Source organism: Limulus polyphemus, unplaced genomic scaffold (genome assembly GCF_000517525.1).
Source record: "Limulus polyphemus unplaced genomic scaffold, Limulus_polyphemus-2.1.2 Scaffold1222, whole genome shotgun sequence".
Taxonomy (NCBI): domain Eukaryota; kingdom Metazoa; phylum Arthropoda; class Merostomata; order Xiphosura; family Limulidae; genus Limulus; species Limulus polyphemus.
Window position 1 is genome coordinate 289,095 of NW_013666832.1, and position 12,779 is coordinate 301,873.

A 12,779-nucleotide genomic window follows, 5' to 3' on the forward strand; every position below is an offset into this window, starting at 1 on the left:
GTGGTAGTTGACACATGTTTGAATGGGGGCCATGTAAAGTCTTTATGTGGTAGTTGACACATGTTTGAATGGGGGCCATGTAAAGTCTTTATGTGGTAGTTGACACATGTTTGAATGGAGGCCACGTAAAGTCTTTGTGGTAGTTGACACATGTTTGAATGGGGGCCATGTAAAGTCTTTATGTGGTAGTTGACACATGTTTGAATGGAGGCCACGTAAAGTCTTTGTGTGGTAGTTGACACATATTTAAATGGGGGGGCATGTAAAGTCTTTATGTGGTAGTTGACACATGTTTGAATGGAGGCCACGTAAAGTCTTTATGTGGTAGTTGACACATGTTTGAATGGAGGCCACGTAAGGTCCTTGCTAAGAAGTGTGAAGTCAGGTCATGTTAGGAGCTTTAGTTTCAATGATTCTTGTGTTAATTTTTCCTATACATTTTCATACGTGTGTGTGTGTGTTGCTTAAATTAAGGAATTGGTGTTCAGGGTTATATTACACAACCAACACATTTTACCACTTCTAAGTGTTGATCATGTATATATATAATTTAATTATACCTGTCGTAGAATAATGTGTGGTTATTCAAGTTCCCAATTGTATACTTGCTAAAATAATACACTTTATGATGTTTGTTGTTTTTCTTGTACTTAGCAGAAAAAGAATCTATTTAATAGAAACCATTTTAAGTAGTTAATATAATGTTTGATATGAACTATAATTATTCCAGAAATAGAATTGTTGTTTTTCTTAAACTTACCTAGTCTGCTGTTCCTGTTCTAAATATGTATTTCTTTTGTTTCTTATACTTGAGCTGTCGTACAATTGAGGTTGCATCTTTCCTACCAAAGAGTTTTTAATTTTATGAAACTAAGTAAGTTATTATATTTCCACACTGTTTTTGCATGTTTGAGATTTATTTCAACAGCAGTGACACTGCAGCCTTAAGAAAGTTCTTATATAGGAGGGGCACAGATGAACGTTTTATTACATCATAGATAATGAATTAAAAGAAAAATTGGAAAGTAAAATAGTATTTTGGGGCTTTTAAGGCCATGTGGTAGTTATAGTTAGACTAGTATGTCCTGATCTTGTGAAAAAGTGAAATGAAGAATATTGTGGAAAGGTGCTCCACATTTTAGATACAGGTAGAAGAAAGTGCTGCCATCTTTTTGGGAATTAGCATAACGTTTATTTATCAGTATTCACTTATTGCATATTACACTTTTGAAATATGATTTATTACTAAATTTTCAAAGAAGTATACATTTATTGTCCTGGTTCTGTGATGACTGAACAAATGAAAAAAAATGGTAACTAAATAATTTGTTTAAAAGTGAAAAAAATAAGTTTTTAGAAGCTAAAAAAAGTCCAAAATTCCTTCTTGATTTATTGACATAAGAACTTTGTATAAATATGTATATTAATCATGAAACCTTCTGCCTTGTGAAAATAAGTTACAGATTTTGTCTGTGATTTGTCAATGACATTCCATATTCAGAAATCTTAGATGTGATCTGAAGCATTCCAGTTTTCTCTAGAACATTTTCTATGGATTTAGTCCATAGTTGTTACTTAAAGACAAATTTTGTAGTAACGGCATTGTTTTATAACCCAGAGTTCTTGTGTGGGGTATTTTCTGTGCATTATATAATATATTTTACTGTTCTGTGTTTATAATTATACCATTTTTAAAACATTCCACAGCTAATACTGTACTAAAACATTCCACGGCTAATACTGTACCAAAACATTCCACAGCTAATACTGTACCAAAACATTCCCATGTTGTATCTTTGTTGATTTATGAAGTCTGGAAATACAAACTGATTCAAAGACTTTTTATAAAACGTATGGGGTAATCTTGAAATATCATTGTTTGATGTTTATATAAAAAAAATGCTTTTCTTCAGAAACAGTCTTGATGAATTTGTATTTCTAGATTTAGTAATTTTGAGTTAGTTTTCATATTAATGAACTTTTAAGTTAACAGAATAGATGTTAACATGCTCCATCATTCTAGATGGACTGACACTTAAAATAAGCTCTGTGTATTATTTAACATTATTTTGTCTTTTTTTAACTGATACTTGTGTGTGAGCTTGTCTCTCAAGAGATAAAAACTTCACTAAATGTTACCATTAAGTAGTTTTAATTCATAATATTAAATGTTCTTTTAAACACAGATAACGTTGAGTAAATAAAACCGATGATTGTTGAGATATCTCCAACATGTTGTTATGGTTACTTTAACAAGATACGTTTGTGTATATATATACTTTACATATTTAAAAACAAAGTTGAACTTTGTTTGTGCTTGGTGAAAATTCATTAGGGCTAGAATGCTGATTTTAGCCTCCCATTTTTAACTCTGCAAGAGAGTTTGAATTTTTATATTGTAGGTGAAGACTGTTAGTGTTAGTAAGAACGAAGTAGACATGAGTTTGGTATTGTTCTTTAGTTGAAATAGATTTCATCTTATATGTCGTCAAGTTTCTTTACAAATTTACCATTTGATTAATTATGATGTTTTTTTATCTTGTAATTTAGAGTGTGCCCAGGTTTGTGACCTTTTAAATAAAATATTAAAAGTTAGTTGTTAAACAAAATACTACTACAATAGTTGTTATATAGTTTTATCAAATAACTTGTAGTATAAATATAGTTGTTTCTTTTCAAAAGCAATAACATTATGTAAGCTGTTCACGGAAATCTCATGGTATGTTTGTACTGTAGAAACAGAGGGTGGAAATTTAACCCTATAATTACCAGCAATTGTTCTAGATAAATATGTTGAGGAATTGGTCAAATGTTTGTTGTAATTTATCAAAATACCAACTGATGGATTAGCCTGTTTTTCTCCTTTAGAATATTTGGTGACAGTAATGCATCTTTTAAAACCAGTTATAATTTAAAAATTTTAACTCTGTACTTGAGTAGAAGGTATTTTTAATAAACTAACCAAAATGTATGTTGACAATAATTGATTAATCTTATGTTTCCAAGGTTGATAGAGCAAGGTACTGGTTATTTTTAGTTATAAAAAAAATTCCAATGTTTGAAAATTTTCATAATAATTGTAATCTGTTATCACAGAGAAACCAAGTTGCAAATGTTAAAGATATATTACTAAATGTAGAATTACTTTGTATTATGTTTATAATGGCTTTTGTAATTGGATTGTCCTTTCAAACAACTTTTAATAAGTAAGCTGTAGTCAAGAGCTTTACAACGTTGCTGAAAACACTGTGTATTATGAATATTAATGGGTTGAAGGATCTGTAACAACGTTTGTGTGAAATACTACTAGTAAATAACAGTGTGGATGTTGTGGGAACAACTAGGCATGTTTTTGTTATGTCTGTAATTTAGCTTACCAGATTTCATTGACTAACTAAGGGTTGTCTGCTTTTGGTTTCTTTACACTTTAACTTTTTAATGTAAGCATAACTAAATATATACTTACACAAATAAAAATAAAAGAACAAAATTCAGGTCCTTATGTTGATTGTTACTGTGTAATATGTTGTGTGAGATGCTCTGTAATATTAAACATGTTGAATTATGAAGTCTTGTGAAAATATTCACTTCATAGTTTTCAATCATTAGTTGAAAACGTGTGTTTTTATAAACCAAGTGATGGGGAAAACAATTAACAAATAATATTATTGGGTTACAGATTTTAAAAAAGTAACAACTAGAAAACAATGTGGTCCCCTGTGGTCATCTTAGATAGTTATTGAAATATGTTGAAACCCTTAATGAAAAATAGCATCTATTGTAACTAGTTTTACACTGGTAGGACTGTTTAAAAATCTTTGCACAAGGGGTGATGGACTATAGATAGGGAGCATTTTCAGTTTTTTCATGTTTCCATTTTGCCTGGAAAAGTGTAAATGTTTTCATCTTAATTTTTAATATCTTTTTCTATGTTAATATACATCAACTACATTTCTGGTCAGTTATTTAAGATAAACTTTGTGTAATTTGAAGTGTTATTCTGATGTGAAAAAAAAGAGCAAATAAAAACATATTGAAAAACATTTTGAGTAGCAACAACTAAGTTTTTTAAATGAAATGTTACAGAGTGTATTATTTGCTTACTAATTTCTTAGATCTACATTCTTCTCCAAAAACTAATTCTTTCTTTGAACCTTTTGTGCTTGTGTATACTTGAAAATCCTACTATACTTAAAGACTGGTTAAAGTTTTTACATTTTCAACAGAATTCTAAAGAAAAAAAAAAAACAATGTTTTAGTAAAGGTACAGAGGTATGTAAAATTTCCTGAAAAGCATTTATTAATTACAAGTTGTTTAATATCTGATCATTGAATATCCTTTCTACCAACTTGTGGATATCATTATTATAAGTACAAAAAAATACTGCCACACTCAACTGGGAGAAAGTCTTTATTTTCGTAACCTTTTAAAGCTGCCATACTGTATACAGAACTGAAATAAATAATGACACTATAAACCAACCAGTCATTTGATTCAAAATGTCAGTTTTATGTGATAAGGGTCTGCACGTTTTTTTCGGCTTTGTCTACGTTATTATGAACTGAATCCCCTATCCCAAATGGGCAAAAAGACATTAAAAAGCAACAAAAATTATCCATTGCATAAACTTGTTATGAGGCAATTAGACTTTACTTACAACACTAGAGAGAGTGTACTTCCTATAACACTTGTTGTCTGGCACAGTAATCCTCAGCTGTTGAGGAACAAAAAGAACAAGAGACAAAAACAGGAAAAAAAAAAATCACAACACATCAATGCCAGCGATGAAATTCAAGCTGCCACCAAGGGGAAGGAAAAGGCAGTTGTTCATCAACCATAACAAAAAAAGCTACTACTGTGACTGCCCAGCTATGGTGGTGCAGAGTGAATTACAGGTCGCTTTCCCCGTAAAGTGAGGTTGAGAAGGACATGTAATCCAAGGCTCCAGGCACAGCTCCAGGTCCTTTGTAAGGTGGCATTCTCTGAATACAGTAGTCTGCTTGATCCTGTGGAAGCTCTCTCTGTAGTTCATCAGGCATGATGTAAGGCTGAAAAGAAAGAAAGCTATTAAAAACAAGGCCTTCAAGTGGGTGTTATAGAGAAATAAGATCTTTCCTGATGTTTTTGTACTTTTGTTACTTTTTCATAAACTTTATTGTACATAACCAAGCTAAACAAAACAAGTAGCCCATTTAATAAAGCTAAGAAAAATTCTAACCTTGTCTCCAGCCAAGATACGGAAGGATTCAATAATTTGTTCCGCTGTGTCAGTATCCGAGCTTTCTTTCGTCATGAAATCCAAGAAGACTTCAAACTGCACTATGTTCGTATTATTGGGGTCAACAATATTCATAATTCTGCGGAACTCAGCTTCTCCCTAAAAATACAGAACATTCTCTATGAGGTTTGTGTGAATGTGTTCTATTATATTTATAGGGTACAGAACATTCTCTATGAAGTGTGTGTGAATGTATTCTATTATATTTATAGGGTACAGAACATTCTCTATGAAGTGTGTATGAATGTGTTCTAGTATACTTATAGGGTACAGAACATTCTCTATGAAGTGTGTGTGAATGTGTTCTATTATACTTACAGGGTACAGAACATTCTCTATGAGGTTTGTGTGAATGTGTACTATAATATTTATAGGGTACAGAACATTCTCTATGAGGTTTGTGTGAATGTGTTCTATTATATTTATAGGGTACAGAACATTCTCTATGAAGTGTGTGTGAATGTGTTCTATTATATTTATAGGGTACAGAACATTCTCTATGAAGTGTGTGTGAATGTGTTCTATTATACTTATAGGGTACAGAACATTCTCTATGAAGTGTGTATGAATGTGTTCTAGTATATACTTATAGGGTACAGAACATTCTCTATGAGGTTTGTGTGAATGTGTTTTATTATATTTATTGGGTACAGAACATTCTCTGTGAAGTGTGTATGAATGTGTTCTAGTATACTTATAGGGTACAGAACATTCTCTATGAAGTGTGTGTGAATGTGTTTTATTATATTTATAGGGTACAGAAAATTCTCTATAAAGAGTGTGAATGTATTATATTTATGCAGTATAGAACCTTCTCTGTAAAGTATGTGAATATGTTATATTTATAGGGTATAGAACATTTTGTTTAAAGTGTGTTTGATTATATTTACTCTTTACAGAATTTTGAATTTTTAGTAACACTTGCTCCAATGATGCACTAGTACGGTATTAATTAAACTAATAATTACCTGATTGTTCAGGTAAGAGAAGGGTATTAATATTAGGTATAAATCGTGGGTATTAATATTAGGTGTATGTCGATTTTTTTTAATATTGGTCACAAATAATCATAAACAGGTTAACTTTCTAAATCTTTGTTCAGAAGGAATTTGATATTTAATGTTAAGAAAGTTCTTAAGTAAAGAAAGCAAAACGAATATGAAATGGAACAGGCAACAGATATCATGCGTAATAAATGGTAAGCTCCTTACAGTCAGTTTAATCCTAGAGAGTGCTTACACGTATACTATTTGTGTCTAGTTGGGTCTTTAAAGGCTTCTACTTTAAAGGCTAATTACTACTCATTTTATTTACTTAATACAACACATGTTAGGATAAGAATTAATTTTTGTATATTAAAAATATATTCTTTATTTAAATAACAATAGAATACTATCAGATAATTCCAAACAATGATAATATGAGATCATTTTTAACTTTTTTCTTTACACTTTAAAGAGACTTACTTTAAAATCATACATTAATTACTGTATCCTATAACTTAATTTTCCTTTCTTTGTTGGTATAATGAATTATCATAATTCTAACAAAATGCAATAGTTGTTTTGATTTTACCTGTCTGTCATTCCTGATGTTAAATCCTAAGCTGACGAGACAAGATTTGAACTCTTCAGGAGTCAGCCGTCCTGATCTAGTCTTGTCAAAGTGGTTGAAGGAACTGCGACAGTCATTCAGCTGTTCTTGTGTGATTCCTTTAGAATCTCTGGTAAGGATCTGAAGCAGAAAAAGAAGTGTTAATATACTATTGCATGCCTTTGATATCACAAATTTTATGTGCTGGGGTTTGAGGGATGGACCAAAATACATTTCTCGTTACTATTATCTGAACTTTATATTCTGAAAGCTTTGTGGATGTTTCCTTTTCTTATTTCTGGTGAGAAAGATTATCTGTTTCTGACTAATTCTTGACTTATTCTGATTTCATCAGATTTATTTTTAGTTTACAACTTTAATAGTGCTTGAACTTAAGTTTTTGCTACAGCTTAGCCTATCATCATTAAAATGTTTTAGGGATAGAGCTTGTAAATTCACTCATATTTTTCATAATTGGGTTTTTTCATTGAAAAAATTCTTTCAATTCTGTGGAAAATTCTTCAGTATTTTTGCTAAAGACTATGAATTGAGAAGTTTTACAGAGTATCGTAAATTTTCACATCTATACTTTGATTCCTTAGGCTCAGTGTTTGCAATAATACCTGTCGTACCAGGTTGCTGGTACTGGTACTCAAGCATCTCTAATTACGTTACTTCAGCAGTTAGAAATTCAACTATTCTTCCCAGTGTGTTCCTGTGGGAAAATTGTTTTCACATCAAACCAAAGTGTCAATTATCTGTAAGCCCACGTGGTATGACGAATGTGGCAATGAATTGGTTGAAATCTAGGCTTTCTATTAGTTACAAATTTAATGGGAGTTGGCCCCAGAAAAATCTATTAGCAACTTGTAAGTTAGAGCATGTCAGAGGTAGGCATGGAAAGTGGTTTCTGAATTTTAACTGACTGCTGTTTTACACCATAAGATTGAAAAATATAAAAATATAGATGAAGAAATTATAGAGAAAGTTTTACGTTACATTTCGTAGACAAAAAAAATCCAGAAGAGGAGATGGCTCAAGAACAAATATCCAAATTATCACACTAGGGGAATTTGAGGTTGTTTTAAATATTTCATTATAGAATTAAAACTTATATAATATTAAAATTTGATTTATTATCTATGATTTGATGTCAAGTGTGTTCATATACCATGATAATTAAGTTGTTTAATTAAATTTTGAATGTAACTCAATAAAACATTGTGACATGCGCGGTTTGACCTGAAATACCAGAGGAAGCAATCGCTGTTCACATATTCCAAAGATGGGACATGTGATAACAGATATTATTCTCAACATACGATATACTATAAGCCAGTACCGGTACTGAAGGCCTGGTACTAGATGCCAAATACTGCTGGTACCGTTTGCAAACCCTGCTTGGGATGTTCTCTGGGGTAAAAGTAAATAGTTTTAGCATATTGACCACCAATGGTTTTACCTCATGTTAATTTAATCTCTGAGTAAGAATAGTTATAAAACAGTTGGGTGTATGATGTGACACTACATTACTGGCTAAGATATATTACTCTTATTGCTGTATCCAAGACTGTTATAACAATATAATAATTATTATTATTGAAATTTTGTGAGGCTTATTGCAGTTACATCTTACCTTTTATAGAATAGTTAACTTTAATTATTAACAATTTGAGCATTTGTGTAGAAAAAAGTGCTAAATGAAATAACGCAAGCAGTTAAGTGGGACGATTTTATAAAAAAAATCAGTTTTTTTCCATACATTGTATTAAAATGTTACTAAGCACTTGGCTTCCAGGTTGAATTAGTAATGACTTGATTGTTTATACATGTTGTTGTGTCATTGATTGGAGCTGTGATGTAGTTTCCAGAAAGTGCAGCTATTGATTTGAGTGATTTGACTAGCATTAAGACATAATTGTCTCTACAAACTACAGCCTTGTGTCTGATTAACTGGAGATGCATAAGAGGAGCCACAGCAAGCAGGGATTGTTGGTGACGGGTTTTCTCAACAAGTTTGGATGTATGTTGGGGTAGACTTTTGGCCCAATGGAGTGCTGAAGGCTAGTGTTTTTATGTTCTGTAGGTAAGACATACTATAGTCTTTCTTTGTAATTACTTTTATTATTAGAATTGATTAGAATATTTAATATATCTAGTTTTATTTTTGGTATTATACCTTCATTATAAAGATTTTTTTGCATTGTTAGCTTAGTATGTGTATTTAGGACTAACCCATATCTCCTAAGCTGGTTCAATCTTGTGAGATATTATTAAGTTTTTGGCCAAAAGTGTTGATAATAGTGAGGGTACCTAACAAATAAAACAATGGATTCTAATCTTTATTAGTAGCTTTGTAAGAAAAGTATATTTAATTAGCTATATTGAGGGCTAGGTTGACTTTTTGTTTATCTCCAAGTACAAAGCTTGCTCTGATGAGAAGTTGTTATTTTTATTCACGAAAACTGCTCTAATTTAGAGGAGTTGGATGAAACAAAAATAAATCATGCACCTGGTGTGTTTATTTTTCAGTAAACATCAACAAGAATACTCAATTATTGTTACTTGGAAGATCTCTGATATTTTAAAATAAATAACTGTGACAACCAATGAGAAACATAAAGCTTGATGGGTATTGTAGTGAAAATGATCTCATTGGCTAATGGTAGCAGCAAAAAAAAAGTAACAGAAATGTTTATGATAGGAGTAGAAATACTGAACTTTGAGATCTGGATATAAATCATATCTTAAAGGACTAAAACTACAGAGTTTAATTCTCACCTGGTTCTCAATTTCATTTGTTGTACGATGAATGGATGTCAACAGTTGTTCCCAGCCTACTCTTAACGTCTGTTAGAAACAAAGAAAATTAATAGTAAAACTTTCTCCATTCAAAAAAGGTGTAACGTATGAGTGACACTGAAAAAACAGAAACATGAAATATAGCAGAAACAAACAAGAACTAGAACCATAGACAATTAGAAGCATTAATTAAATATCACACTATGACTGAACAGGAAACTAGTAATATATGGCAGCAGTCAAAGCAACAATAAACTTTTAAAACAGAAATGATATTGTTATCCTTGCGTATAATAAAGACATTGATGTTTTCTGCTTTACAAAGCCAGTTATAGATGTATATATATATTTATAGTCATTCCAGCTTACATTAGGGGAACTGCTTGCATAAAGAACAATGTTAAGAAGAGATGTTCAAAGTTTAAAGTTCAAAGTTAAAAATAACCTCCTACCTCCATACTGTACTGAGTGTAGCGATTTTCATAAATCATGGCTTCTTGCACCTCCTATAAAGAAAGTAGAACAGACTAAGGGTTAAATATAAAACAACAACCTTTATACAAAAAAAGAAAGAAAGAAACCCTAACATCACAAGTTCATTAAATATAAAACTCAATGATAAGAGACTGGTGTATCCTTTGACATATTCGTAGTAGAACAAAAAACATTCTTTACAAAATAACGGAACACGATGGTATAATGTATTAAACTGAATTTTGTATACTATGAACTGTAAATTAAGTAGAAATGAAGAGTGAATTTTTTTTCTACATCTATAATTCTCATTTATTTTATTCAAACAATTAGCAGGTTAAACTGGTTTAAAGCAGGAACTTAATATCACCTGGTTGAACTTCTCGAGTTCATCGATGTGTGAACGGTATTGTACTACAGTCTGTTCCATCTGTTTCAATTTGTTCAACTGATCTTCTAGTGTACCTTGCATACCCATTCCAGCTGCTAAAACAGCATCAATCTGGTGTTCTATCCAAGGTCCAACAACATTAGCCTTCTCAGCGAACTTACGTCGCAAACGCTCATTAGCTAAAGTTCAAATTAAGGAATCAAACTAATAGCAAAATGTCATTTGTACTGTAGAAAGATGCAAAACCTTGGAAGCATACATGTATACACTTGTAAGTGAATAAGTCGGAAACTCTCTCTGTGCAGTGACATATGACAATTTACACTGAAACTTATTGTAACTGTTTTATGAACTCAATCATGCTAACGTTATTATGAAACAACATCAAAATACATACACGTCATCTACAAGGATCAAATAATTGTACCTATAGATAACGTCATAATGAAATCAGGCACTGTGTAGATAAAAGTATTATTATCATGGAAATAAAGCTTTAGTGTAGTGGGTGAGTGAGTAAAATGATAGCTTAGAATTTTCATTCTCTAATATCTAATAAATGACATACATATTTAATCATCACAAATGATTAAAAGTAAGCTGGAAGCTATAGTTTGCAGATAGTAAAATACCAACTGGAATAAAGTCAACAAAAATCTCATACGTAACAGAGGTTTTATATGTGGCTCAAGTATAAACTGTTAGGCTACATTATTTACTTTTTTAAATATAAAACCTGTTATAATCACCATAATATTAGTAACAGCCAGTGGTGTATGTCCAAGCCAAAGGGGGTCTGATTCATAACAACAGTTATAGAGAAATAAATGTAGGGGGCCCAATTTCTTTTTATGCAGGGGGTCCATCGTTTGTAGTTACACCACTGATAACAGTAGTGTATAGGTAACATTTTATGTCTTATTTATTTATGCAAGATATAATTATAACACAGTGCAGAACTTAGTAAGAATTTAACAAAAGAAAAACTATCTCTTGTCTACTGTGTATTAAAAGATGATTATTTTATTTCATTGAATTTATGGTGCCATTTAGCCTTTTAAGATATAATTAATTATAACACAAAATGAAAAAGGATACATTGTTGACGCATCATCTCTGTCTGGAGTATTTGGTCTCGTTTAGGAACCAGCTGTTTAACTTCTCCCCATTTGTTGGTAATCGTCTAGGATATTAGCAAAATTTTAACATGATTAGAAAGTTTTTGAAATTCTTAATATTTATAAAATAAACGTAGATGTGAAAATATTGATTAAATTAATTGAGTATTTGTTGCATTTTTCAAAACATTCTTATTAGAGTAATCAGCAAGAAAATTCAAATATTTTACTTCGCTTCAATATGTAGAATTATATCTTTAGGATACAATGTAACAGGAGAAAGGTATTAAGGTTTGTTAAATAAAGCTATCTACACTAGCTATTTCCAATTTTGAAGTGACAGATCAGAGCAGTGTTTCTCAACCTTTTGCACCTCAAGACCCATTGAAGTATTTTGCACAACAGTAAAGGCCCAAACATGCAGATGATGACTTGTGAGCTTAGAACAGTAAGAACTGTCCTGGTTCACGGTGGCCCATACCTGCACGTTTCACCACTTTTGAATCACTGGACTAGAGGAAGACAGTTAGTTAACAGCACCCACTGCTAACTCTTGGGCTACTCTGTGGTTGGACTGTCACTCTTATGATGCACACAAGGCCCCTAAAATGGAGCCTTAATTTTGTAACAACAGTACAAAAAAGGCAGACCCTTGGATCTACAGTTTAGGCAAGCTAACAACTGTGCCACACCCGTACAAAAGTTATTTATGAAAATATGAATATTTCTAGTTAATTATGAAATTATTTACAAGTAAACAGAGCTTGTCAGTTATTTTATTCTACACCACCATTTAAACATAAGATAAATTATAAAGTAAGCTACTTAACTGACTACTTACAGTTGAAGTAATAGTTGTGTATGGGTTCTCAATGCCACCTGGGATTTGATATTGTGTAGCAATGGTTTGCACCTCCTGAGACAAGGCAATGATAGCCTTGTGTTCCTTGTCAGCTTCACCAAGTGTCTGTTTAAACTGTTCGTGAGCGTCGATTAAAGCCTGGAATTATAAGAAGTAAAGCTGTCTAATTGGTTCTGACTCTAACATGAAGTAAATTATCTAACTGAAATAACACCCGAAAACATGTTGGATTAAAAAGTAGTCAGTCGCAGTTAAAGAAA

General features: G+C 31.5%; 1 protein-coding gene and 1 long non-coding RNA gene across 2 annotated transcripts in view; one reads left to right on the forward strand and one right to left on the reverse strand.

Annotated features, from left to right (window-relative positions):
- Positions 1-4,043, forward strand: part of LOC111086588 — an 8,658-nt gene extending 4,615 nt beyond the window's left edge. Inside the window, exon 3 of the long non-coding RNA XR_002611327.1 lies at positions 8-4,043. This is a non-coding gene — a long non-coding RNA (uncharacterized LOC111086588). The remainder of the gene's footprint in view (positions 1-7) is intronic.
- Positions 4,044-4,393: 350 nt separating this feature from the next.
- The window catches only part of LOC106462676 (alpha-actinin-like), a 40,804-nt gene continuing 32,418 nt past the window's right edge, over positions 4,394-12,779 (reverse strand). Inside the window, exons 16-23 of the mRNA XM_013922623.2 lie at positions 12,499-12,657; positions 11,638-11,722; positions 10,519-10,718; positions 10,127-10,180; positions 9,654-9,722; positions 6,855-7,013; positions 5,220-5,378; positions 4,394-5,049 (exon numbers count right to left, since the gene is read on the reverse strand). Of these exons, the coding sequence (XP_013778077.1) occupies positions 4,891-5,049; positions 5,220-5,378; positions 6,855-7,013; positions 9,654-9,722; positions 10,127-10,180; positions 10,519-10,718; positions 11,638-11,722; positions 12,499-12,657 (1,044 nt within the window). The 3' untranslated portion in view covers positions 4,394-4,890. The remainder of the gene's footprint in view (positions 5,050-5,219; positions 5,379-6,854; positions 7,014-9,653; positions 9,723-10,126; positions 10,181-10,518; positions 10,719-11,637; positions 11,723-12,498; positions 12,658-12,779) is intronic.